This window comes from Salmo salar, chromosome 12 (assembly GCF_965601325.2).
Source record: "Salmo salar chromosome 12, fSalSal1, whole genome shotgun sequence".
Taxonomy (NCBI): domain Eukaryota; kingdom Metazoa; phylum Chordata; class Actinopteri; order Salmoniformes; family Salmonidae; genus Salmo; species Salmo salar.
Window position 1 is genome coordinate 35,270,005 of NC_138302.1, and position 26,553 is coordinate 35,296,557.

Below are 26,553 nucleotides of genomic sequence, written 5' to 3' on the forward strand. Positions count from 1 at the left end.
CTCCATAGAACATGCTTCTTGTCCAGGATTCAGCTTAATCGTTTCCGGTTCCGGTTTCCCTGGAAACACCAGGGAAACCGGCCCTCAATGTTAAATTGGATGATTGAGAGGAATCCATCATTCCACAGCCCCAGGCAAATGACAATAACAGTGATGAGTGGGAACAGTAACGGAGTGGGGGCGTGGAAGGCCAACCCTGGTTACTTCCACTCGGTTGACTAAGCGAAGGCTTGGGGGCCTTTGATTCGGTCTTAAATCAGGGTTGGATTGCTGTGATAACCTGGTCTCCTTCTCACCTTCCACTGAGGAGAGCAGCAGGTGCCGAATTACAGGGGGGGTTTGGGGAGGCGCCGCAGTTTATACACAAGAAATGTCTTCTATTCTAAAACAAATTTCCTGCTCTGGAGAAATCTCTGGGGATGCCGAGGAGATATGCATTATTAAAAAGGGCTTTAGCTGTGTGCCTGGCCACGTGTGCAGTGCACACGCACACACACACACACACAAAACCCCTTTTACTGTGGAAGACCGACTCTGACACCTTGTGGTGGGCCAGTCTCACAGACCTCAACTCAATCCAGACTGTCGCTCCGTACTGTCTACACACTAAAATGTATATTCGCAGGTATCAAGAGGTGTGACTGACAAAACCTCAAAAGGACCACTGAAGGACCAACCCTTCGGAGAAAACAGACTCAAAAATCAGTACAGACTCCTTTCAATTAAAGACAATTATCACTAGCAATGGAAGTGCTATTTAAAAAGTTTATTTTTAGCAATACAACCCATTGTCAGTGGTTGAAGGTTTTCAGAATATGACTGATTGGAAACTACAACAACCAACTAAGAGGCTCTCACTCACTTGCTGACTTCTTTGTACTGGGCGATCTCCTCGATGTAGAGCAGGTCGTGCAGGCGGGCCTGGTAGTTGTCCCGGGTCAGGGTCTTGTCCAGCACCGACTGGGTGAAGAGCTGGTCGGCCGACAGGGGGATCTGGTAGCGGGCCAGCAGGCTGCGGTCCAGGTCCACCGTCTCATTGGGGCTGAACTCCACGATGGTCTTGCAGGACGGGTCCCAGCGCTTGGCCGTCATCAGGAGCTGCTGCCTGGCTTGCATTAGGTGCTCCAGGTCTGGGGAGGGAGATGGGAGGGTTTGTTGTGAAAACCACACCTTCCAACATTAATATTGACACTTGATCATGAGGGTTATAAGGAAATATTGGCCTGCACTTGAGTGGTTCTGATGGCTCAGTTGGTAAGACCAGGGTTGTACGTTTGATTCCCGCATGGGCCATATATACATTCTACTGTAAGTCACAGGGGATTTTGGGTAAGGCTAGACAGAATCTGCAGGTTTTCTTATTCAGAGACCTATATAATCCTGATATTGTTATTCCAATCCTATAAAACCTTAACAATAGCTTTCCTGCATTTGTCTGTAAACATAATAATGGCTAACAGTGTTATGAATGTTTTGATTCGTACAAGTATTACTTTTACTTCAAATCCTCTTCCAGTTCAGGAAAAGGAGCTTAGGAAAATTCTGCCCACGCAGATTCCACCTGGCCCAAATCATGGGAAATATTGGCCTGCTACTAAAGCTATGAGGACTGGCCAGTACACAGATTCTTTTTTACATAACCAAAGGATAAGAAGAACACTGGACATTGCATTTGCACTTCTGAAATAGTGAGTAAAATAAGTCTAAAGTCCGTAGTGTCATACCCAAGAAGACTCAAGACTGTAATTGCTGCGAAAGGTGCTTCAACAAAGTACTGGAGTAAAGGGACTGAATACTTAATTTTTTTAAACTGTTTTTGCTTTGTCATTATGGGGTATTGTGTGTAGACTGATGAGGTAAAAAATGTGTTTAAGCAATTTTAGAACAAGGCTGTAACGTAACAAACTGTGGAAAAGGTCAAGGGGTCTGAATACTTTCAGAAGGCACTGTATATGACTGCCGTATCCCTCAGGTTGGTGCTAAACACTGCGGTGGATAAGGTGAGTTCAGTAACCTCCTATTACATTGCTAAGCACTTTGAGGCCTTATAAGAAATCTCACAAATGCAACCCATTATCAATATAACCCAACTGCTCTTTTAAAGTCCTTTTAGTTTTAATTTTCTATTAGATGTTAGAAACTTGGACGACTGAGGGAGGGAGGGGGGGTGGGATGTTCTTTGAGGTTGTATGTCATAACCGAAAACCTTCTATGGAGGCGGCGTCCACCATGATGCGCTGCATCAGCACGGGCTCCGAGCCAAAGTCGAAGACGATGGTCTGGCGGAAGGTGCCGAAGATCTCGGTGCTGAAGCCCACCACCACCGTGTAGACGCAGTGGTCCATGCCGTTGTCGGCCGCCAGCGCCTCCTCGCCCGCCGTCCACTCCTGGCAGCCCTCGGCCGCCGCCTGCAGCCGCTGGGCGCCGGCATCGCCAACCGACACGCCCGTGATGGAGAAGTGGGGTCGGTGGGCGTCGTAGAGCAGGGCGATGCGGTACAGCTTCCTCACAGGCTGGGGGGGAGGGGGAAGAAAGTGTGAGAGTGGGCAATCGGAGATAAAAGGCAGATCATTTGCGACTCATTTGGGTGCTTTTTGGAAGCATTGTCAGTCAGTCATATCAATGGGTATATGAAAACGTTGGCCTTTGAGAGGGAACGTTCAGACACACAAGTACATGGTCTCCTGTTGTGGTGCTGGGAATGAAAAAAAATAAAAATACTACTTCAGTCAATGATACAAACTACTCCCACACACGACCTCGGCACAATTATTCTGTGTTATGAGAATGTCTTGATAAAGGTCGACATGACCAGACCGCCGGCAAAATCAACATGTAGAGCCTGTCTGTGTGTGGGAGCAGTCTTTATCAAAGTTGCTTATAATGATACGGCTGTGTACGGCCTATGGATAACAGTCAGACGCTGCCAGACGATTTCAAATCAAAATCTACTTGTGTGGTGTTTTTCTAAATATATTTTTGATTTGAAACCATTGGTTGGATCCCAAACAGCACTCTATTCCCTATATAGTTAACTGCTTTTGACCAAAAACCCTATGGGTCCTGGTCAAAAGTAGTGCACTATATAGGGAATAGTGTGCCATGGATAAGGAATAGGGTGGTATTTGGGGTGCTGACATTGAGTGAGACAGAGCACCTGTTACCTTGCAGAACAGGGAGAAGGTCCAGGAGTGAGCTGATTTCTTGGTGGTGACCGTTACGGAGAGGTTGGAGCTGTGTTCCACGTTGACGCCGTCCAAATAGTCACTCAGCTACGGCAGGAACAGAACACAACACCATTCATGCCAAGTTAAGGAGAGTTTAACAAAATAAAAAAAGTCTGTCTAAAATGAGGACATAACAGCTTAATAGAATGTACATTTATAATGGACCGTTTATTTGAGATAAGTAGACAGATGAAAGGGTCAACGGGTCTAAAAATCAATATATGCTGAAAGTACAGCACTGCATCTACCACCTGTATCAGACTCAGGGGCTCTGTTCCAATACACCATCTTTACTTCCTCCCTTCCTTGAAGGACTAATCCCTGATCTGACCACCTGTCAGTGTGTGTTAGATCAGTGATTACTTCAAGGAAGCGCTTGTTTTAATGTGTTTGAACAAGACCCAAAACGACCAGCTTCTCAGCTTATCGTCCACTAGTGAAATCAGTGATTACTTCCAGTAAGGGAGGGTGTATTTTAACAATATTCTAACAGGGCCATAGATAAGTGACTAGACTAGGGTTAACTCACCACTTTCTCAGGGGAGAGAGAGTTCATCCACTTCTCGATGAGCGCCTCCATGTAGTTCTCGGTGAAATGCTTGCTCTCCTGCTGCTGCTTGAGGCGGATGAGGCGCGAGGCATAGCGCTTCTGCCACTCCATCAGCTCCTCCTGGGAGTGGGCCGACGTGCACTGGGCACCGTAGCGACACAGGCCCTGCTCCAGGAACCTGGAGGAGGAGGACAACAGGACATTCAACCAGGTGGCGTCAACTTGTTACATGGTTTTCATTTCCAATAGTGTCCGAGAAACCAACCCCCAAGGGCCTGAAGCCAAAGGGCCTCACCCTCTGAAGCAACACTGAAAACCTGTGTCAGTTACTTAGCTAGGTAACAGTGTTAATAACTGTTTAGTTGCATGTAAAGCAAGCCCATGTTTGCAGGAGGTGGACATGATACTAGGACTATAACAATGGCTTTAATTGAAGGCCACTCAAAGTACAAATGTGACTAAATGATTGCATACAACATGCCAATTATTTGTTAAACTAGTCTTGTAATATATTATATGAACTATGGTCTTATGCCACTGTTAAAACGTAGTCAGCAACGCACAACAGCATTACCTTTTACACAGCGTGTATTCCTCACTGCTGGTAACTCCTCTAGGCGGGGGGCGAAACTGCCATCCATCCCGTACTTCTGACCACAAAGACATAACTACATCAACAAAACATCCCACTCGCACAGTAAATAACCACCTACATATGGACTGGGAGTCAAGCTTTTGAGACTTGAGTCAAAGTGAAAATGAAATCCAACTTTAAATGCTTCGTCTTTCAATATTCTGCGCCTAGGCGTTAAATGAGTTTTCCTTTCTGAAGCAAATCGGAGCATTGAGCCTGACTGTGTTGAGCACAAGTTGTTAAATCCAAACATTGACATATATAAATGCATCCAAATCTTTTTTTTCGAGTGAGGATGACTTGCTCACCTTCCTCGTTGTCGTCTGTATATTCTGTGGCCATCTCGCTACGAATGGCCTGAGGGTGGAGAGAAAGTATTGTATTCATAAGACAATAACATTTCATGTCTACTCAAACAATTAGTTGACCTCTTGGGGACTGCAACAGGTGATACATCTGCAGTGTCATTCACTTTTAAATATAATCAATACTCATAGCCCAAACTCCAACATAAGGCAAGAGCACCTCACACAAAACACTTACTTCAATTTCTGAGAGAAGCATTTTTAATCTAGTTAAGTCCTTTGTGACGATGCCGTTCTAAGGAAGAGAAGATACAGGAAATACATTACAACACATACAATATCAGCAAGCATATCAAAAAGCTTTTAGACTATATCAATTAAAGAGACTTGGCACAGTCACTGGTCAATGCAAAATATTCTTCCTTCCATAAATTCTCTGAATAACACATTTGTTTACCCCAAAACCAAATCTATTTACAGGCTGGGTAAATAAAAGTGCTGCTTATGATTCTTATACCTTATGCAGTAGCATGGTTGTTTCTCCCTGGTTCCAGCCAACTTGAGAACAATAAACTGATTTCATATCTATGCTTTTTGGTTGCCAGATAAGACACCAGTGTTCAGGCTTTGCGTTTAACAGTTGAATGTTATCTGTTGTTGGGAGTTGAATTAACGGTTGAATCTCCGTGTGATAGTAAAACTTGTTTGCCGACACCAGAATGCTGTCCACTCATTCAACTACACGCATGTGAAATCACACTGTTAAAATAAAATCACAAAATTTAAACCGTCAGTTCATCTGAAAAGTAAATCATATTTTAGCAATAACTTTTTTTTTTTTTAAGTCAATTGAGATAAGCAACACTAATATTTTTCTATTTTTCTGACATTTGCCCTCATGCAAAGATGCTGGAGAATAACATAGCAACAAACCCTTAAAAACATATCGATTCAACAGTCAACATGAACAACTCCTCTGTGCTGAGAGAACTTGTTTCATAAAAAAAAAAAAAACATTTCCTGGAAAAGTCCAAGGAACTAAAATGTTCCAGCTGCTCCCAGAGCTAAATGGCTGTGTTTGTCTCCATGGATCAGTTATAGGAGGGAGGAGGAAAAAGGAGGTGAAGGGAGAAGAGGGGTGAGGAGGAGGAAAAGGAGAAAGAAGGCAGAAGGGGAAAGAGGGGGATGTGGAAAAGGAGAAGAGGGAGTGGGGCAAAATAAGAGGGAGACAGAGGAGGTGAAGAACTAGGAGGGTGAAAAAGATGGTGGAGGTGTTGGAGAGGCAGAGTTAACAGTGGAGTAAGGCCGGGAGCCAGTCTTACCAGAGGTTCCCCAAACAGGGACTTGGAGAGGAGGCCGGCCACTTCGTGCAGGCTGCCGTCCAGCAGCATGCAGCGCAGGCTGGCCTGAAACGACCCGTCTCCCTTGGCCAGCTCCTCGGCCAGAACTGTAATAAACACACACAGGACGACAAGGAACGTTACTGTGCATGATTGCACCGCACTACATTGCATGGAACGTGTGCTCACACCCATCACGTCAAACTGCATTCTCTCCACCCAAGTCACATGACATGGGCATAACCGCTGAACTGAAGCAGGCATGGTGTGGTAAAGTCCTCCTACACAGGGCTATGACCGCCAATGGTATTCTAACCGCTTGTCTTCACATGGGGACAGCTAGCTACTGAAGCAGGCATGGCATGGAGAAGTCCCACTCATGGACACTCTTACTGACAATTGTGGCTGCTTTGCATGATGTATTGTTGTCTCTACCTTCTTGTCCTTTGTGCTGTTGTCTGTGCCCAATAATGTTTGTACCATGTCTTGTGCTGCTACCATGTTGTGTTGCTGCCTTGCTATGTGGTCTTAGGTCTCTCTTTACGTAGTGTTGTCTTGTCTTGATGTGCGTTTTGTCCTATATTTATATTTTATTTATTTTTGTATTTTTAATCCCAGCCCCCGTCCCCGCAGGAGGCCTTTTGGTAGGCCGTCATTGTAAATAAGAATTTGTTCTTAGCTGACTTGCCTAGATAAATAAACGTTAAATTAAATAAAACACGACTATGAACGCAAATGTTATGCTAGCCACTTGTCTTGTAGGTTCTCTAACTTGAGCCTGAACCTTAGCGCTGACATTTACCCAAAACGCTGGCACGTTTCTAACCGTAACATTTGTTGAGCATATCATCATGTCTGGAATGATTTTAATAGCAATGAAACTATCTGAGATGACACTAATTACCAATAAAAACAAAATGTAAGGTCTGTTGAATAGGACTGTTATACTTATAGAGTAGGATAGAGGGCATCTGTCTGTAAACAATTGTTGGAAAAATGACTTGTGTCATGCACGAAGTAAATGTCCTAACCGACTTGCCAAAACTATAGTTTAACAAGAAATGTGTGGAGTGGCTGACTCCAACCTAAGTGTATGTAAACTTCCCGAATTCAACTGTAACTATCAACAACAAAAGAAACACTATTTAAAATGGATATAGCCCTGAATGGCATTTGCCCAGAGCCATTGCGGCAAAGATGCCCTCTATCCAAGTCTATAAGTATAACAGTACTACTCAACAGACCTTACGTTTTGTTTTTATTGGCAATTAGTGTTCTCAGATAGTGTATGTAAACTTCTGACCCACTAACTTGACTGTGCCTTTAAACAGCTTGGAAAATTCCAGAAAATGATGTCATGGCTTTAGAAGCTTCTGATAAGCTAATTTACATATTTTGAGTCAATTGGAGGTGTACCTGTGGATGTACTCAAGGCCTACCTTCAAACTCAGTGCCTCTTTGCTTGACATCATGGGAAAATCAAATTAAATCAGCCAAGACCTCAGAAAAACAATTCTAGACCTCGACAAGTCTGGTTCATCCTTGGGAGCAATTTCTAAACGCCTGAAGGTACCACGTTCATCTGTACAAACAATAGTACGCAAGTATAAACACTATGGGACCAAGCAGCTGTCATTACCGCTCAGGAAGGAGACGCGTTCTGTCTCCTAGAGATGAACGTACTTTAGTGTGAAAAGTGCAAATCAATCCCAGAACAACAGCAAAGGACCTTGTGAAGATGCTGGAGGAAACGGGTACAAAAATATCTATATCCACAGTAAAACGAGTCCTATAAATCGACATAACCCGAAAGGCTGCTCAGCAAGGAAGAAGCCACTGCTCCAAAACCGCCATAAAAAAGCCTGACTACGGTTTGCAACTGCACATGGGGACAGAGATGGTACTTTTTGGAGAAATGTCCTCTGGTCTGAAAAATTGAACTGTTTGGACGTAATGACCATCGTTATGTTTGGAGGAAAAAGGGGGAGGCTTGCAAGCCAAAGAACACCATCCCAACCGTGAAGCATGGGGGTGGAAGCGTCATGTTGTCTGGGTGCTTTGCTACAGGAAGGACTGGTGCACTTCACAAAACAGATGGCATCATGAGGCAGGAAAACTATGTGGATATATTGAAGCAACATCTCAAGACATCAGTCAGGAAGTTAAAGCTTGGTCGCAAATGGGTCTTCCAAATGGACAATGACCCCAAGCATACTTCCAAAGTTGTGGCAAAATGGCTTGAGGACAACAAAGTCAAGATATTGGAGTGGCCATCACAAAGCCCTGACCTCAATCCTATAGAAAATGTGTGCGCAGAACTGAAAAAGCGTGTGCGAGCAAGGAAGCCTACAAACCTGACTCAGTTACACCAGCTCTGTCAGGAGGAATGGGACAAAATTCACCCAACTTACTGTGGGAAGCTTGTGGAAGGCTACCCGAAACGCTTGACCCAAGTTAAACAATTTAAAGGCAATGCTACCAAATACTAATTGAGTGTATGTAAACTTCTGACCCACTGGGAATGTCATGAAAGAAATAAAAGCTGAAATAAATCATTCTCTCTACTATTATTCTGACATTCACATTCTTAAAATAAAGTGGTGATCCTAAATGACCTAAGACAGGGAATTATTACTAGGATTAAATGTCAGGAATTGTGAAAAACTGAGTTTAAATGCATTTGGCTAAGGTGTATATAAACTTCCGACTTCAACTGTACATATTGGGCTATTATTTGACAACATATCCTATTGTTTTAACAATATTTCAATACAACATTTTGTACCTGCACCAAAACTCCAGGATTTCTTCCTACATAGCTTGTTCTTTTTTTTTTTTTTTTTTTTTTTTTTAAATAGGGAGCCAATTTGTTTTTAGCACTTTTATTTCCTTTACGGATCAAAACGCGTTTTCTCATGCTCTCTCGTCTCTCTGCAGCTGACATAGGCGTCGCAATATGTTTGGAACATCGAATCGCAATAAAATCATTGTATTCAAATCCCAATATATAGAGAATGAAAATACATGCAAATGCACCCAAGTATTGTGATAACATCATCTCGTAAGGTCCCTGGCAATTCCCAGCCCGAATTTTAAAGTAGTCAATGTCATCATCTTCTACGAGTTTTAAAATGGTGAAAGCCCGCCATGGCGTTGCCCATGCAAAAACAGGTTTTATGGCAAGTGCATCCTCTATCCAACTCTATAGTTGGTATATGACTGTGTAACCTGGGGATGGGACTTCAATACAATGGGTTATGTCTTCACTATGATAAGTACTCTACCAACTCACCATGTTTGCAGTCTTCATCTGCTTGATCATAGTTTTTCTGGAGGTAGAAAGAAAACAAGTAAACAGACAAAGTCAAAGCAGCAGAATGACTGTCCTCATGAAGGAGGGTTTTATATGACAGAGGTCCTGACTGAGTCTTAGATAAGTGCCCAGAATGGATATCTTCGCTACTCAGAGCGGAGTCACTCGCAATATAATTATAGTACTTAAGTAGTCTCTATAATCGTGAGGCTTAAGTAGTGGGGTATAATTTTAGTGCTAGAAGGAGATAACAGCACAGTGCAGTTTGCGGCAGAGAAATGAAAGGAGGCGGGACCTTGGTCGTTTTATCTGGTTCTCAGAAAACAAAATCGAGGTCAAGATGGGCTTATGACACTTGACTTGAACACACTTATCAAACATGTTGGTTAAGTCATAATGCGGAGGAATATGAGCAAAGAGTACTTCTTAATGGCTCTTCTTGCCTTACTTAGATGACTGCTTGTGCAAAACAGGCCACAATTTAGTTCTCCGTGTGAGAGAACTGGCGTGAGTGCGTTTGTATCAGTTAACTTGTGTGTGATGTGTGCACAAGTGCCATTTTTGTGTGGGTAGAGGTCAGGGGGCCATATGCCCACTGAGGGAGTGGGAACGGGTGTGGGCCGAAAGGTGTGCCTCCTGGGTCAGTCTCACGCCTCACCAGCTGTAGCAGGGCGGCTATCCTGTAGAGCAGGGCGCGGCTGCGGAGGGGGGTAACCGTGTCGTTGGGGGGGTTGGATGCGGGGGGTCCAGGGCTGGGAGGGGCCGGGGGGCCGAGGGCCAGCAGCGCATCTGTGCAGTGGCTCACTGCCGCCTCGTACTCCCGCCTGGCTAATGATCCGCTGGCTTCTTCACATGACTTCTCCGCTCTCCTGTCCGCCATGACTCAGGGACAGAATGTCTGGAGAGAGAGGGAGGAGAGAGAAAAAGGGGATTTAAGTCACACCTAGACACTAATCGTGGGTCAGTTTAGCATTTTCCCCACTAATGGTAATTGCTGATTCTAGATCTGTACCTAGTGGAAACGTCACCCCGGAGTGAGAGATATGGGGGGGCAATGCTATTTCTGTGATTGGGTACTTGGGGTAGTGGACTGGTAGGTCTATTTGTAGACACTTGCTTTGACTAGTTGAAATATCTTGGAATCCAACTGTTGGTTCATAGCCCTAAAATTAAGTAGTCATGTGTGGCACTACAAACCTAAGTTAGTCCTACTGGCTCCTAAGCTGGGTGTACACTAGGTTTGGGCGGTACATCATACTTGGAAATAGCCAAGTAGTGTTTTTTCAATACCGTTAAAACTATTTCTTAGAATTTTTTTTTTTTTTTTTATACATTTGAATATTTGTAGCTACTTTTTAAGTAAATACCTGCAGTCAACTTGTGGAATAAGTTAGGAGATAAAGATCGCATTCTTCATTTCACCCGTCACAATTTTTCATTATGAAGCTTACAGGTAGTCCCCAGTCACATGGTATTTGTTTACAAACACACAAAGAGAGACACCAGAGCCTTGTAAGTCAATCTGTCGTGCAGCATGCGCCAGGTGATCTAATTACAGTATGGAATTCACAACTAAATGTTTGCCAGCTAGGTATCTTATAACTATTAAGTTAAATGTGCTAAATGCTCCGCAGTTCTGCATTTGGTTTGCTAATTTACTGGTTAGATTCTTCCTAAATCATGCTTCTCTTGGTAACAGCAGAGAATCCCCTTCTGGATCAAGAGCCTCTAATATTTGTTTTGTGCAGCAAACTGAGTAGCATTTTTTAGTTACTTGTATAAAAGATGAGCTGGGATGTCTGTCTTGCAAATAGCTTAGGTCAGAGACTGTATAAAATGTTAGCAGTGTACTTGTTTGTATTGCTAACCTTCGGATTACAGAGGCTCAGAGGGTTTGAAAATGTGTGTTCAGTGCCGGTATTACCGAATATCCCGGGATGGCACAAGATTGGTATAAAGGTATGACAATCTTTAGATCAGAGACAAAATCCCCATGTCGCTGGCTTCTTGGGGTGGTCACTGACCCTCGTTTAATGTCCTGTGTGGCTCAGTTGGTAGAGCATGGTGTTTGCAACGTCAGGGTTGTGGGTTCGATTCCCACGGGGGACCAGTACGGAGAAAAAAAAATGTATGAAATGTATGCATTCACTACTGTAAGTCGCTCTGGATAAGAGCATCTGCTAAATGACTAAAATGAAAATGTAATGTGAGCAGGTCAGAGATGCAATCTGAGGGCTACCCGCAGTCCCATACATCCCAACATTTTCAAACATGTTTGACAAAATCTGCAACGCTCTTGTAATGTGAGATGTGCAACGCTAGGGCGACAGGTAGCCTAGTGGTTAGAGCGTTGGGCCAGTAACCGAAAGGTTGCCAGATCGAATCCCCGAGCTGACAAGGTAAAAATCTGTCATTCTGCCCCTGAACAAGGCAGTTAACCCACTGTTCCTAGGCCGTCATTGTAAATAGGAATTTGTTCTTAACTGACTTGCCTAGTTAAATAATGGTTAAATAAAAGAATGCTGAATAGCAATAGCCAATGAGAAGTCGCCAGAGAAGTAGTCAGTGAGATGACGTTGTTTGGCATCAACCAGAATGTGTAGACTCTCTAGCAGGAGCGATGACTACCAGTGCGCATTTAAACTTGCCTTTAACCAAAGTGTCAAATCGTTACAGTTCTGAAGTTCACAACCAATGATATTCAATTCAAAATGTTGGCTAGATATAGTTCAACTCCGTATGGCGAGGGTGAATGTCTGACTGAAAACGTTTGAGGCTGCTTTGAGCCACAGCTCGTTCTAGCTAAGTTTACAACCTAAGCACATTATTGTCTTTCGCAAAACAGCGTGGTACCGAGAATCCTTACGACCAACTGAAGAATCTTGTACAGTGTGGCTCGTCTGTGCCACATGGTTTAGGGTGCGCACCACCACGTTGGCAAGACAAAAAGCTACAGGAAAGGCGCAGCGATGTTAGGATTTTTAAAGTGGCGGGTTTAGGGTACACCCGGCATTGCACAGGTGGTGTGCACTATTTACAATGCTACAGCATTCTAGGCCATGTACTCATAATGTCATAGTGGCAACAATTTTGTAAGTGATTAAAAGTTTAGGGTTTTCAAATATAGTAGTCAAATATTTGAAATATCCCACAGCTAGCACACCTGATTCAACTTGTCAACTAATCATCAAGCCTTTGAAAAGGTCAATCAGGTGAACTGGTTCAGGGCTACAACAAAATGGTGACCCGTCTGGGGGTCCATGAGGAGAGATTTGAAAACTAGTGTACTCGGCTAAAAAGCAACTGATCTTTTTTATTTTATTCAACTAGGCAAGTGAGTTAAGAACAGATTCTAATTTACAATGACGGCCTACCCCAGCCAAACAGTAACGTGGACGAAGCTGGGAAAATTGTGCGCCGCCCTATGGGACCCCCAATCACGGACGGTTGTGATACAGCCTGGAATATGGTCAGAGAAAAAGCCCTTTGTGGGGTTCCCTAAAGCAAGACCCACATCCTCTTTTGATGTCATCACAAATGTGATGAGAGGCCGAGCAGTATTTCCTCTGTGGCAGTAGGTCTATATATAGGCTTAGTTGTTGACCAAGGCATTTTAATACTGTTGACTTAATAATAAAAGCGCAAGTCATATCACAAGCTTGTTTTTCATAGTAACATATAGGCGACAAAAAGGCCCCGCGGCCAACACCACTTGAGTTATCCATTGGCGGCCTCGAACCACAATTGAATGGTTAGCAAAGGACGGACCCATCAAGGGCACTTAATCAATAGAAGAAATGTGTGCAGCTGCGGCATTGGGTATTACTGTATGCTGTCTACAGGTGACACTGGAGTATTTCTGAACCTAATAGGCCTATATGCACAACTACAGGCAATAAGGGCAGTTGAGTTCACCACACACTTGCGGCCGTTAAAACTTGTGTTGGTGTCTGTCCTCTGCAGAGAGTATGGTGTCCTATAGCGTTATTCACAGCACAGAGCTGAGCCTGGCCATGGCGCCCAAGGATTCAAGGGATACAGTGTCTAACAGAAACACACGCTACCCTCCCGCAATAGAGTGAAATGACAAATAGCTGGAGGGGAGAAGAGGGCCACCAGCTGATGGGCAACAATCGGTTTTCATGCACGTTAGGCAATGCCAGACATTGGGAGGAACATGGAGAGGCTTAAAATTAAACCAGACATGCAGTGTCTGTGGTGAGCGGTCGTCCCTGTTTGAGAGCCTCTGCTTTGACTAAAAACAGAAAAGGCCTCCGGGCCCAAGGAGCAACTTATAACAAAATGCCCTATTTCTCCTTATCAGGGTTCGATATGGTTCTTTCATAGTGAAACAACACACTACGCCACAGCAGTTATATCTAAGGACAGTAGCCTATTACACACCACCTCTACTTTAGCAGAAGTGGGGCTAGTCTTTGTTAATGACCATCATTGACTGAGTCAGCTCTCAGTGTAGGGTGTCCACTCAAAAACGCATATTTTGACCAATGGGTAAAATATATTTTTTTTTATTAAAATGGTCCAAACCTCCGGTCTCTAATCCATTCAAATGTTATTGGAGTTTTAACCCTCGTGTATCCTAGGGTGACTAAAAATCAGTGGAGGCCAGAGGGGTGGAAAAAAGTGGTAAAAAAGAATTGCATTGCGTCAGCTAGGCTGGATGCTGTGCGAGAATCAAGGCAAACTGACAGGCTCACCGTTGAACTGGTCATCTTTCTTCTTGAATCCGGAGGACATACGAGACAAGATAGATATAGAATTTTCTGACTTTTTAGAAAGGTTATTGATATGTTAGAGAAAGACCAACTGAACAATTCAGAACATGAAGAATCAGATGTGTCTTGGCAAAATGTATTTTGTAACATAATGAAGCACGTTTTCACCCACTCTGGGCAAAGTGGGTAGACACCCCACTCAGTGTCTTATGTAGAGTTTCCACAGAGTGAATCACATTTCAATTCCCTCACGATGACCAAGATGTGTATAACCTAGCCTAACTGAGTAACCTAGCCTAACTGAGTAACCTAGCCTAACTGAGTAACCTAGCCTAACTGAGTAACCTAGCCTAACTGAGTAACCTAGCCTAACTAAGTAACCTAGCCTAACTAAGTAACCTAGCCTAACTAAGTAACCTAGCCTAACTAAGTAACCTAGCCTAACTAAGTAACCTAGCCTAACTAAGTAACCTAGCCTAACTAAGTAACCTAGCCTAACTAAGTAACCTAGCCTAACTAAGTAACCTAGCCTATGTTTTAGTCATGCCATAGTACTAGCCTAAACCCACACCAAGACCACCCCCCAGAATTTGTGTATCTTTTAAGGAATACCTCAGATAAGGCCAAGGTTCAGAGGCAGGTTACCAGAGCATTCAAAGCATGTTAGGAAATGCTACAACTGCTGTAGTAGAAATATCCCTCACAGCACGTTGGAACACCCAATACAAATACAGTGTATGATTACCAAAATATGGGCCAACACTTTTTGTTTGGCATCTTAAGTCTATTATCTTTAACTTGTTTACTATTATGGATTGGTCAATATACAAGAAATTGTGACAACCCAAGACATGACATAAGCATGTTATGGGAGTTTAAGAGCAAAATGACAACCATGTGGCTTGTAAGGAATGGCCAAAAGTGGTATGAATGATACTTTTACTGTAAAATGAAACGCCTCATTTCAAATAAACAAAGATGAAGGGGCGACATTAATACAAGGTAAAAGTCGTCTCATCAGCGGAAGTCTACTACCACCTTGGATATTTAGGCTATGTTAGCTAGCTAGTTACTACATATATGGTTTAGCTGATGCTTACCTAACGGCAAGTTTGATCAAAACACATTGCCCTATTCGGCATGATCGCTCCAAAAAAGGGCACTCCTATAGACTAATACAAATATAAAACAGTCTATTTTGAGATTCTGGGTCAGTTAATAATAGATGTACCATGTCTGTTGGCAAGCCACTAACGTTAGCTTGTTACTTGTCCATCATAGGAATTAGCTAAAACAACACCGTAGACGCACCGCTAGCTGTGGCTGGCTTCGCGTTCGTTCGCATCATGTTTGGTGGGACCACGGTGAAATAGTCGTGTGGCGCGATCTAGCTAGTTGGCTCACATTAGCTTGTATCAAGGCATTCAGCTTTCAGATTGCGACATATTTGTGTGCAACGACATGATTAAATATCGGAGTTATTTGAACCATGGAAATGTATTGCTTCTAACTTTAAAAACAAATTAATGAGATTGGCAAAACATGTTGCTAGCTAGGAGGGCTAGCAATAATTGTGATAGACTCAAGACTCACTGAGCGATGGTAGCCAATACCATTGCATTGGCACAACATTTACAACATTAGAATAAACATAAAGTTCCATAATGATTGACGTTGAATTCATCATGAGTACATAGTGAGAAAATGCACAGTTTGCACGTCAGCCAAAATAGGGCCCATCGCTTTGGTTTTGCACCAAGCTAGTTTGCTAACTGTCTGGCTAGCAAGCTGACCAAAACGTATGCAGAATGGATTCACACCTAGCGCGCTATCGTTAGCGATATTGCCCGGGCCTGTAATTTTGGCTCGGTTTTTAGACGTATAGAAGTGAATTGACATTATATTGTGGTCTCGGCATGAATGTTATACCTTCATTACTCTCAGAATGTGTTACAGACGGGAGTCAAGTCGGTGTCCTTGCCTCTGAAAAAGACAACTGAAAGGACTGAAAATGGGAAGTCTACACTTACCTAGCTTTACTTTCTACGCCATCTTGGATCCACTTATCAGCCCATCGCAAAGGATATTGGGATGTAGCTCATCTGAAGGTTGAGGGGATTTGGGTCTTTTTGGTGTAGGTTGGGGTTTGACGATTGTGAACTTCTAACCAAGTCATATAGCAGTCTTTATAGCAAGTCATTACACCAGTTTTCATATATTTCCCTAGATAATTGCACAAACCGGCTTCCAGTGTTCGCCTAGCTGAGCACTGTCAATTATATAACAGTATTGCATAAACAAAACATTCTGTTGTGTATTTTGTCCACTATGTAGACAATTTTCAGAGATATTTTGACTTATAGATGATTTGGATAATTAAAACAATAGAAAGGTAATGTTTAATCGTACATTACTACATTTACATTTTATTTCTACATACAATCTCAATGCCTTTACTTTTGAATAACTGCTGTATTTCTATTTTCATGTGGATATAACTACACAGTAAGGTAGAAACATTCAGCATCTTGCATAAACTCACTAAATAAGTCTTGATTTAGTGTCAGCTTTGCGTGCTGTAACATTTAGTCATCAGTAGATGGCTACAGAGGATCCAGAACCTTTCAAACCAACAACAAAAAGCTGCATCTGTCAGGTTTGCATTTCACAGCTTTTAAATAAGTATTCTTAACTTGATCTGACAACAGTTATAGACAACTCTGTAATAATAAAAATGTCTGTTACAATACTCAAAAGAATATCCATTATGCCAGGTGAGAATAGTTTGTTTACATTGCGAAGTAGACACAAAAGAAAGACATCAAGAACTTACAGCAAATGTTTTAATACAGCAAGTTGCACGCAAATGCTCTAACACTAAATCCCTTATGACGGTTACATGAAAAAGAGAGTTGGAACAGGAGAGAAAACATTAACAGTGTATGCCCCTCTGTGGTCTAGGTTCTAGAACAAAGTACATGCCCAAATTGTAGTAGATAAAATTGGGAGACCACACTAAACTGTGTCATTTGTATTACATCAGTGGGACAAGAGATAGTAACAACATATGGCCGTAAGACTTGTTTATTGTAAATGCTTAAACTTCGCTGACCGTAAGAAACAAAAGGGATGTGGGGTGGTATTTGTTATTCCAAAAATTGGGGTAGTTGACATTGGAATAGTGGTTCATTCATCAATATAAATTCAGAAGAACATTTTATTTAAGAAAACAATGCACTCGGTCCTCATCACTGCAGGTTGTGTATCATCTCCTCTTTGGCGATGAGATGTGTGGTTTTGTTGACCAGGGACATGAGGGAGTTCAGTTTGTGGGACCAGTCGTTGAGCAGGTCGTTGGGGTCCTTCGGCCTCTGGAAGTTGATGATCCCGGCTAGCCTATCCACCTTGGCGTAGATGGTCTTGTTCACCACCAGGTTGGAGAGGAACTCCTCAGACTCCTGCAAGAGATAGAGATGCTAGAACCTGTGTCTTCAAAAACTAATCACATATTTCATTTAGGGTACTATAGTACATCTATAGATAACTCCAAAAATATATATGTTTTTCACACTTAAAAATCAAGTTAGGAATATATGGATTGAGCTCAACTGTAGACCACTCGGCTAAAATTACGTTGCCACGAGGAGCACCGCATATATTGCAATGAGCGAGCTGCAAGACTTCGCACTCACACAGTATCTGCGCATGTGCACGGGTTCGCTTCACACCATTACAGCAACTGGGCCAAAACAGCGGAGAAGTTTAGCCTTGCACTTAAACGCTCTTAGTTATTGCGGAAATTGACCCACTATGCTGTTTACTTTGTACATTACGTCATATCTCTAAGTCTACCTTTGATTTGACCTTTAAGGTACGAACATCCCTAATATTTGATTAGGTTCCCCATTAGCTACTGCTAAAGCAGCAGCTACTCTTCCTGGGGTCCAGACAAAACATGACATAATACATAACATTAGTAGACAAATACAGCACAAGGACAGAACGACATATATTTAAAATAAGAATACACGTTTTCATACATTCCTTTCCTCTACTGTTATAATTGCTTTGTCTCAGCCGGTTCTGACTTCCTAATCTCACAGCACCAGTTGTTCTGTAAACACCAGAGATAATCCCACAACATCAGGAACCATCCATGTCCTTGTGTAAGCATTTCGTTGGACGGTGTATCCCGTACATACGACTAACAAAACTTGACGTCAACACTGTGCATAATCATGTGATTCATAGATGCTATTGAATGCAAGTGCAACACGCGAAAACGGAAATGCAACAATCGTGTGGAGTTTCACCGAAGTCGTTAACTCCTGTTCAGTTCCCCTGACGTGAACAGAGACACATCATATCACATGGAGCTGCACCGAAGTTTCAACCTTATTTTGGAGGGAAAACCATCCCTTTAAGGCTGCATTCATTAGGGTTGAGGACCAGTAAGTATTCCATCCCCTGACAAAAATGTAACAGATGTAAAGAGTAGATTGGGTGGTCCTTACGTCGATGGAGAGGTCCAAGAGCCCAGCCATCCTCTTCATTGTGATCCTTGTGTAATATTTGGCCATAATTCGTATATTCTAAAGGAGAGATTAAGAAAAACAAAAAAATAAGCAAAGGTGGAACATAACATAGTTGGAATCAAAAATACCAATTACGTGAAAGTATTCTAGATGAGAAAGGGACGTTTCCAGATAATTATTCAGCAACGATGTTCCAACGAAAGACAGCATTGTGATCCCACCAGAGACCCTTTGCTAAAACAAACTATCCCACTAAAGTAATTGTGATATTCTATCTATAGATATTCCATGAAAGCAGTTCCATAAACTACTTACGTGCTCCACCACTCTATTCTTGAGGTCCTTCCACCTCTTCTCGCCCTCCTCTGAGCAGTTGAATACGTCGGTGGCCGGGCTGTCGGGGGAGCCCTCCCTCAGCTCCTTCCCATAATCCTCCACCAGGGAGGCCCAACGCATTAGCTCCATGGTGGTGAACTGCTTCAGGAGGTCCCTTGAGGGAGAGGTAAAAGGGAAACCAGGATGAGATGAACCATAGCACGGCAATAGCGCCACCTCACAATGATATGAAGTTGAGGCACCAGAGTTTAGCCTAGGTTTCACCGTACCACAAAGATCAAGCATTTGCTTTTGGTAGCTTAGCTAGGTTTCACCCCTGGGAATTGGCTAGGTTATATGGTACCTTGGTGAATATATAGTTAACTACTGTGTTACAGAATTGGATGATGTGCTAGGGTGATGAGGAATATTGTGAAACAGTATTGAATGCTAAGATTTTCACGAATGAACCATCTCGAGGTTACATTGTTTCGATGAGGAATATTTGGGCATTGCTGATGAGAAATAATGTGTTATACCATTGAAGATTGTAAGGAATGAACCATTGAAGCTAGATTGCATTCTTGGTATTTGAGGAGAGGAGAGAAACGAAAGCAGCGGAATATAATGTGATTGAATGTCTTACTTGTATTTGGGTATTTCTTCCAATTTCTTGTCTTCGTTGATTCTGTGCACCAGGTCTGACTGCTCGTTGTCGTAGGGAGCCAGTATCACATACAGAACAACACTTTTCAGGGCCTGGAACAGGAAAGAACATTAACGTTGTATTGTTATGCATTTTAAAAGGTGCAATCTGTAACGTCTTAGTCCCCTGTGAAGGCAGACCCAATCTTAGTTCCATTTACACCAATCAGTGTGCAGTACACTCACTAAGACCCCTCTCAAACTAAGTCCTGCTGCCAGAGCAATATTTTTCTCAGACACAAAATGTACAGCTTGTGCCTTTAAAAAAGCATCAAATCATATCAAAAGACTATCATCCTGATGCCTAAAACAGTCTTCTGAGACCAGTACCTACCTGTTGCCATTTGGAGCTATCCTCCAGAATGCAGGGGGTATCATAGATGGCACGGTAGTGTTTGCAGATCGACAAGTAGGATCCCTCGTGCTGGTCTACTTGGATCATCAGATTGTAATACTTCAGCTTAGACTCCTCAGGAAAAATAATGACGGAAATGGTTAATAATATTGCAGCTTGTATGTTTCTTCATCGGGAGCAACGTAGACAGCCAAAACAAACAGTCATTTTTTCCAAACAGACAAAAATAAAATCTGATTTCAATATTTTGCAGGAAATAAATATTGTTTTCTGTAGAAAACTGTTCCGAAATAGGAAACAAAAGTGAACGTTTTGATTGGAACATTGAACGTTTAGGTAGTTCCACCTCCCCCCTATAGACAAAACCATAGTTGCGTCTCAAATGGCACCCTATTCCCTACACAGACCCCTATGGGTCCTTGTCAAAAGTAGTGCACTATATAGAGAATAGGGTGCCATTTGGGAGGGAGGCCATATCATAACACCCAGCCTGAATAAATGATTTGGCTTTCCTCTCTTCTCTCACCTCAGTGCCATCCTCTGTAAAGAACTTGGTGTTGATCTTCTTGCTGATGATCTGGGTGCGGATGTAGTCCTTGACAGCGATGCACAGTCTCATTTGCTCCAGGATGAACTCCACCTTCTCTTTCTTCTCCATGGAGCCGTATGTCTCCACCTGTAGAGTGAAAGAGTGCATGTTGTCAGAGGCAGAATGTTATACTCTAGCCCTGGGTCACGTTCATTAGGGCACATCGTAGCAAAACGTTTCTCATAATACCACTCCCATTTTGTGCCTACTGAACACAGCCCAGCTGTGCTACATCACAGCCTGGACCGGAAGAATGGTTTGTGAACAACTGTTGTAGTGGTTCTGCCTTCAATAAGGACATACTGATGGAGTGCGCAACACTTTACAGACACTAGATTTTATATTAGATTAATTATAGTGTCTAAGACAACTTTCACTGAAATTATTAAAGGGAAATTTCACTGTTTTCAACTTCATATTCATCTCCAGCACCACCCCAACATCAACATATGTGAAAATGGCACGTTTCTATGTTTTGTAGTAAAAAGAGAGGGGAAGATAAGTGTTTCCAATGACATCATCCACCAATTAGTAGGCAATGCCTACTCATAATTGGTCAAAAAAATTATAAAAATATCACACAATGCACACAGATATCATTGGAAACATTTCTTCTCTCTTTTTTACTACAAAACATAGAAACACACCACATTCACATATGTTGATGTTGGGGTGGTGCTGGAGATGAATATGAAGTTGATAATTTTTTTAATGTCCTTTTATTTGATGTGAAGGAGATTTGGCCGCCAGTTTGAGTTCTGCTCGTGTCTGAAGATTCAGTCCAGTAAGTCAAATAGCTTCAATAAACATGGATGGTTTAAACTTCTTACCTCTAGTCTATAAGAAATTGTGAAAACTGCCAAGGAATATCAGCGAAAGCCCCTTACCTGCAGCTCTTGGAGGATTGCTGCGGCCTCTTTGACCTCGCCATGCTGCTCCTTGATGTTTGCCAATGTTTTGGTCAGCCTGGCCCGCTCAATCTCCACATAGATCTGAGTGAGGGAAACAAAGTCGTTAGCGCATTTAAATTGGAGACATGACTTGGACCCACAAAAGTAAAATATTTTGTTTTACGTCATCTGAATATGCATGATTGGTGGTATCATCTTAATGTCATTTTAGGATGATCCAAGTAAGGATAATCAGAGAAAGTTCATGACACCACGTACCTTGCCAGCGGTCACTGTGCGTAGTGTGTCAATGAGTCTCAGCTTAATGGTCAGGTCGGTCACGGTATCTACATACTTGTAACATTCTTGCACCATCTTAGCAACAGCCTGAGAAGAGAGAAACAAAGCAAAAGAGAAGGTTATATATCAAAAGAGATAACATCAGGCAACACTTTACTTTTGGTCTTGGAACACATAAAAGGACATGAAGAAAACATTGCTTTAATGGTAAGGCACCTTTCTTAACCTACTGGTGCATACCTGGGGTGTATTCACGATAAACCAAACGTTAGCAATCAGAACAAAACAGGGAGGGACCTACATAAATTTGTCCAAAAGAAATGTTTTATGCGTTTCAAAACGTTTTCTGTTACAAGACGTTTTGCAACTGCGTGCACTGATGAATACACCCAGGCCACTTTTTTTTTTACCTTCCCTTAGTATCCCTTCAAAGAAGGAGCCCCAAGTCTCACCCCTTTGAGCTGACTCCTCCTTTTAGAGAGCAGCATGATGTTTTCATTCAGGGCGTCCATGTCCTTTGCTTCATAGCACATCTGCACAACGGCCACCAGGATTCTGGAGGTTGACACCATGTCAGAAGCCTGTGTGGATGGATAGAAAGAGGACAATGTTATTCACAAAGATAGCTATGTGATTAGTCAGAGGAGTATGATCATAGAGATTAATCTCAATGGGTATGATGTTTAATTAGAAATACATTTATGAATTCACGCTCACCGTTCTTGTTTGCTTCTCCAGCGACAAGAGGCTTTCAACGGCCTCCTGCAGCCTACCTTCCTAAAAGAGCAGAGGAGATACATCTTACAGTCAGGACAAATGACAGACAATTGTTACAATGATCAATTTAATGACCACACATGATCAAATTACGAGACAGATGTCCAAAAATACAAATTAAAACTGTATCACCCATAACGTCGTTGATGATCGGACTCTGATTTGAGAACGCCAAAGATGTCAACAACACATTTCTGTCAGCTTTGACACGTGATTAAAACGGAAACTTCACTAGCTAGCTGTAACTTTAGTATATTTCTAACTAAAGTAAAGGGGTCTAAGAAAATCAATAACTGTGGTACCTACGTTAGAAGTTGGTTGATAAATTATTCAAAAATCCGACTGAAACGACCAACCAGCTGGTTAGCATAACATAACACCAAGAGCTACTGTATTAGTAGTCTGTAGGTAGCTAGAGAAGCTACCTGACGAAAACAATTACCGTACCTAGCTAAACAACTAATCAAGATGTATAACTTACCTTACAAGTAAACCGACTCAATATTTGTGATACGTTGTTATAATACAGTCGTAATGTTGCCTATTATGAAAACACTTTATTTGCGAACAAGTTAGCTAGCCATTTTGCTAACATTCGTGATGCACCATGACTCAGCCAGCGCTGGCCTCATTCATGCTCAACTTACTTTTGCCATTTTGGCACACTCCGGTAGACGTGTATCTACAGTTGAACTGTAGTCAATCTCCATCTTCACAAGCTTGCCATCTGATCTTTCTGATCGCTCCACCTCTGCAGACATGTTTTCCGACATCCTAAATTGAATACTACGGCGAATTGACAAGTGAAATTTCTGCTAAGTGCTAACTGCTGCTAGCCCGCTGCTGTTGTGTCAAAACTACAGGAAGTGAAGGAAAACCGGCCAATCACAATGAACTGCAAAGGCCACCTAGGCTGCCAGAAGGACCCAGAGAAGGACCATAAAAAATAATTGTTATTTGTGTCAGGCGTTTTGACAGTCAAGCCTTGGTTATTCACACAGCGTCTCTCTCTCTCAACTTAACCTTTTCATCTGCCCTCACTAATATTGTTTAATCTTTTTTCCATTAATAGTTTGTTGATGGGGGGAAACTGTGCTCAGAGTGAAACGTTATAATTTCCAGAATTATTTTCTAGATTATTCTGGTATCTTTTTTTAAGCATTAAAATAGTGGACCACAAACAAAAAGACCCCTGTCTCTGTGAAGGAGGGATTTTAAGTAAAGTGAATGTAAACCCAAATGTGTTAGAAATGGTCTAATTGACGATGATGATGATGATGATGATGATGTAGTCTCAAGGCCATCCTTCCAAATCTCATCTCATTGACTCAACCATCAAAGTTTCAAGACAGTTGTGCACTGTTGGTGATAAAGTACCATTTCCGACACAGACAGTCCTGTTTTAAAAACATTGAGGAAGAGATAGTGAGGAATGTGTTTTTGTTGCAAATGGCTTACACCCATGGTGGAATGAGAATATTTCCCCGCCTGCCCAGGGAAAACTCTCTATACACTTTGAGATTATTCTGTATAATGAAAAGCGCTTTACAAATGTCATGAATTATTATTATTATTAAACAAACTGGATAGAGAGAACCCTGCCTTAGGGAGCCTATCATATTGAGGTATGATTCTGAAAAGTACTGCCCACTTTCACACTATTGACACAATGTTGTGAATAATTCACACTAAATAATATATTTATTAAGTTCCTTTCCTGAGCTTGAAATGTGAACACCCCTTATAGTGCCTTGAGAAAGTATTCATACCACTTGACTTACTCCACATTTTGTTGTTACAGCCTCAATTCAAAATGGATTAAATATATTATTTAATACCTCACATTTTTTTAACCTTTATTTAACTACGCTGGGCCAATTGTGCACCCCTCTACAGAACTCCCAATCACAGCCAGTTGTGATACAGCCTGGAATTTAACCAGGGTCCATAGTGATGCCTTTAGCACTGAGATATGATGGGTTAAACCACTGCGCCACTCGGGAGCCCACTAAATGTAAACATGTACAAGCTTCCTTTTTTTTGCTCTGGCATTTAGGTTAATATTGTATAGTAACTACAATGTTGTTGATCCATCCTTGATCCAGCCAATAAACTCTGTAACTGTTTTAAAGTCGCCATTGGCTCATGGTGAAATCCCTGAGCGGTTTCCTTCCACTCCGGCAACTGAGTTGGGAAGGACGCCTATCTTTGTAGTGGCTGGGTATATTGATTTTTTAATTTAATTTATTTCCCCTTTATTTAACCAGGTAGGCAAGTTGAGAACAAGTTCTCATTTACAACTGCGACCTGGCCAAGATAAAGCAAAGCAGTTCGACACATATAACAACACAGAGTTACACATGGAGTAAAACAAACATACAGTCAATAATACAGTAGAAAAATAAGTCTATATACAATGTAAGCAAATTAGGTGAGATAAGGGAGGTAAAGGCAATAAATAGGCCATGGTGACGAAGTAAATACAATATAGCAACTAAAACACTGGAATGGCAGATTTGACAGTAGATGAGTGTGCAAAGTAGAAATACTGGGATGCAAAGGAGCAAAATAAATAAATACAATAGGGGAAGAGGTAGTTGTATGGGCTATGTGCAGGTGCAGTGATCTGTGAGCTGCTCTGACAGCTGGTCCTTAAAGCTAGTGAGGGAGATAAGTGTTTCCAGTTTCAGAGATTTTTGTAGTTCGTTCCAGTCATTGGCAGCAGAGAACTGGAAGGAGAGGCGGCTAAAGGAGGAATTGGCTTTGGGGGTGACAAGTGAGATATACCTGCTGGAGCGTGTGCTACGGGTGGGTGCAGCTATGGTGACCAGTGAGCTGAGATAAGGCGGGACTTTACCTAGCAGGGTCTTGTAGATGACCTGGAGCCAGTGGGTTTGGCGACGTGTATGAAGCGAGGGCCAGCCAACGAGAGCATACAGGTCGCAGTGGTGGGTAGTATATGGGGTTTTGGTGACAAAACGGATGGCACTGTGATAGACTGCATCCAGTAGGGTGTTGGAGGCTATTTTGAAAATGACATCGCCAAAGTCGGTAAGATGGTTAGTTTTACGATGGTATGTTTGGCAGCATGAGTGAAGGATGCTTTGTTGTGAAATAGGAAGCCGATTCTAGATTTAACTTTGGATTGGAGATGTTTTATGCGAGTCTGGAAGGAGAGTTTACAGTCTAACCAGACACCTAGGTATTTATAGTTGTCCACATATTCTAAGTCAGAACCGTCCAGAGTAGTGATGCTGGACGGGCGGGCAGGTGCAGGCAGCGATCGGTTGAAGAGCATGCATTTAGTTTAACTTGTATTTAAGAGCAGTTGGAGGCCACGGAAGGAGAGTTGTATGGCATTGAAGCTCGTCTGGAGGGTTGTTAACACAGTGTCCAAAGAGGGGCCAGAAGTATACAGAATGGTGCCGTAGTAAAATGCTTATTGAAATTCTCAATTATAGTGGATTTATCGGTGGTGACAGAGTTTCCTATCCTCAGTGCAGTGGGCAGATGGTAGGAGGTTTTCTTATTCTCCATGGACTTTACAATGTCCCAGAACTTTTTCCAGTTTGTGTTGCAGGAAGCAAATTTCTGCTTAAAAAAGCTAGCCTTGGCTTTTCTAACTGCCTGTGTATATTGGTTTCTAACTTCCCTAAAAAGTTGCATTTCACGGGGGCTGTTCGATGCTAATGCAGAACGCCACAGGATGTTTTTGTGTTGGTTAAGGGCAGTCAGGTCTGGAGAGAACCAACGGCTATATCTGTTCCTGGTTCTAAATTTCTTGAATGGGGCATGCTTATTTAAGATGGTGAGGAAGGCATTTAAAAAAAATAACCAGGCATCCTCTACTGACGGGATGAGGTCGATATCCTTCCAGGATACCCGGGCCAGGTCGATGAGAAAGGCCTGCTCGCTGAAGTGTTTCAGGGAGCGTTTGATAGTGATGAGTGGAGGTCGTTTCACCTCAGACCCATTACGGATG

At 42.4% G+C, this 26,553-nt stretch overlaps 2 protein-coding genes across 6 annotated transcripts in view; both read right to left on the bottom strand.

Moving 5' to 3' along the window:
- The window catches only part of LOC106564877 (ATP-dependent RNA helicase with zinc finger domain), a 67,383-nt gene extending 51,137 nt beyond the window's left edge, over window positions 1–16,246 (bottom strand). For 2 of the 4 annotated variants that reach the window (XM_082958877.1, XM_082958874.1), the window contains exons 1-11: window positions 16,136–16,246; window positions 10,028–10,267; window positions 9,349–9,385; window positions 6,039–6,163; window positions 4,955–5,011; window positions 4,720–4,768; window positions 4,352–4,427; window positions 3,757–3,955; window positions 3,165–3,272; window positions 2,207–2,513; window positions 863–1,130 (exon numbers count right to left, since the gene is read on the bottom strand). In XM_082958877.1, coding sequence (XP_082815003.1) covers window positions 863–1,130; window positions 2,207–2,513; window positions 3,165–3,272; window positions 3,757–3,955; window positions 4,352–4,427; window positions 4,720–4,768; window positions 4,955–5,011; window positions 6,039–6,163; window positions 9,349–9,385; window positions 10,028–10,249 — 1,448 coding nt within the window. In that variant the 5' untranslated portion in view covers window positions 10,250–10,267; window positions 16,136–16,246. Of the gene's footprint in view, window positions 1–862; window positions 1,131–2,206; window positions 2,514–3,164; window positions 3,273–3,756; window positions 3,956–4,351; window positions 4,428–4,719; window positions 4,769–4,954; window positions 5,012–6,038; window positions 6,164–9,348; window positions 9,386–10,027; window positions 10,268–16,034; window positions 16,057–16,135 lie in introns of those variants that run through there. The other 2 variants (XM_082958876.1, XM_082958875.1) reach the window with 2 other exon arrangements.
- Window positions 16,247–16,930: 684 nt separating this feature from the next.
- On the bottom strand, window positions 16,931–23,453 carry psd12 (26S proteasome non-ATPase regulatory subunit 12). 2 transcript variants are annotated; one of them, NM_001141769.1, is made up of 11 exons: window positions 23,219–23,376; window positions 22,512–22,571; window positions 22,247–22,375; window positions 21,774–21,881; window positions 21,492–21,596; window positions 20,542–20,691; window positions 19,995–20,129; window positions 19,602–19,714; window positions 18,956–19,130; window positions 18,620–18,697; window positions 16,931–17,563 (listed from the first exon to the last, which is right to left on the bottom strand). In NM_001141769.1, the coding sequence occupies exons 1-11, from the start codon at window positions 23,342–23,344 to the stop codon at window positions 17,354–17,356; spliced, it is 1,389 nt and encodes a 462-aa protein (NP_001135241.1). In that variant the 5' UTR covers window positions 23,345–23,376; the 3' UTR covers window positions 16,931–17,353. The 2 variants fall into 2 exon arrangements, with proteins under 2 accessions (NP_001135241.1, XP_013986590.1); XM_014131115.3 differs by having other exon boundaries at window positions 16,935–17,563; window positions 19,995–20,126; window positions 23,219–23,453.
- Between the last annotated feature and the right edge of the window lie 3,100 nt (window positions 23,454–26,553).

Coding starts and splice junctions, on each gene's coding strand:
- psd12 (NM_001141769.1), bottom strand. CDS start 23,344: ATGTCGGAAAACATGTCTGCAGAGGTGGAGCGATCAGAAAGATCAGAT. Junction 22,572..23,218: donor AGTGTGCCAAAATGGCAAAA/GTAAGTTGAGCA, acceptor CTGCTCTTTTAG/GAAGGTAGGCTGCAGGAGGC. Junction 19,715..19,994: donor ATAGCTCCAAATGGCAACAG/GTAGGTACTGGT, acceptor TTCCTGTTCCAG/GCCCTGAAAAGTGTTGTTCT.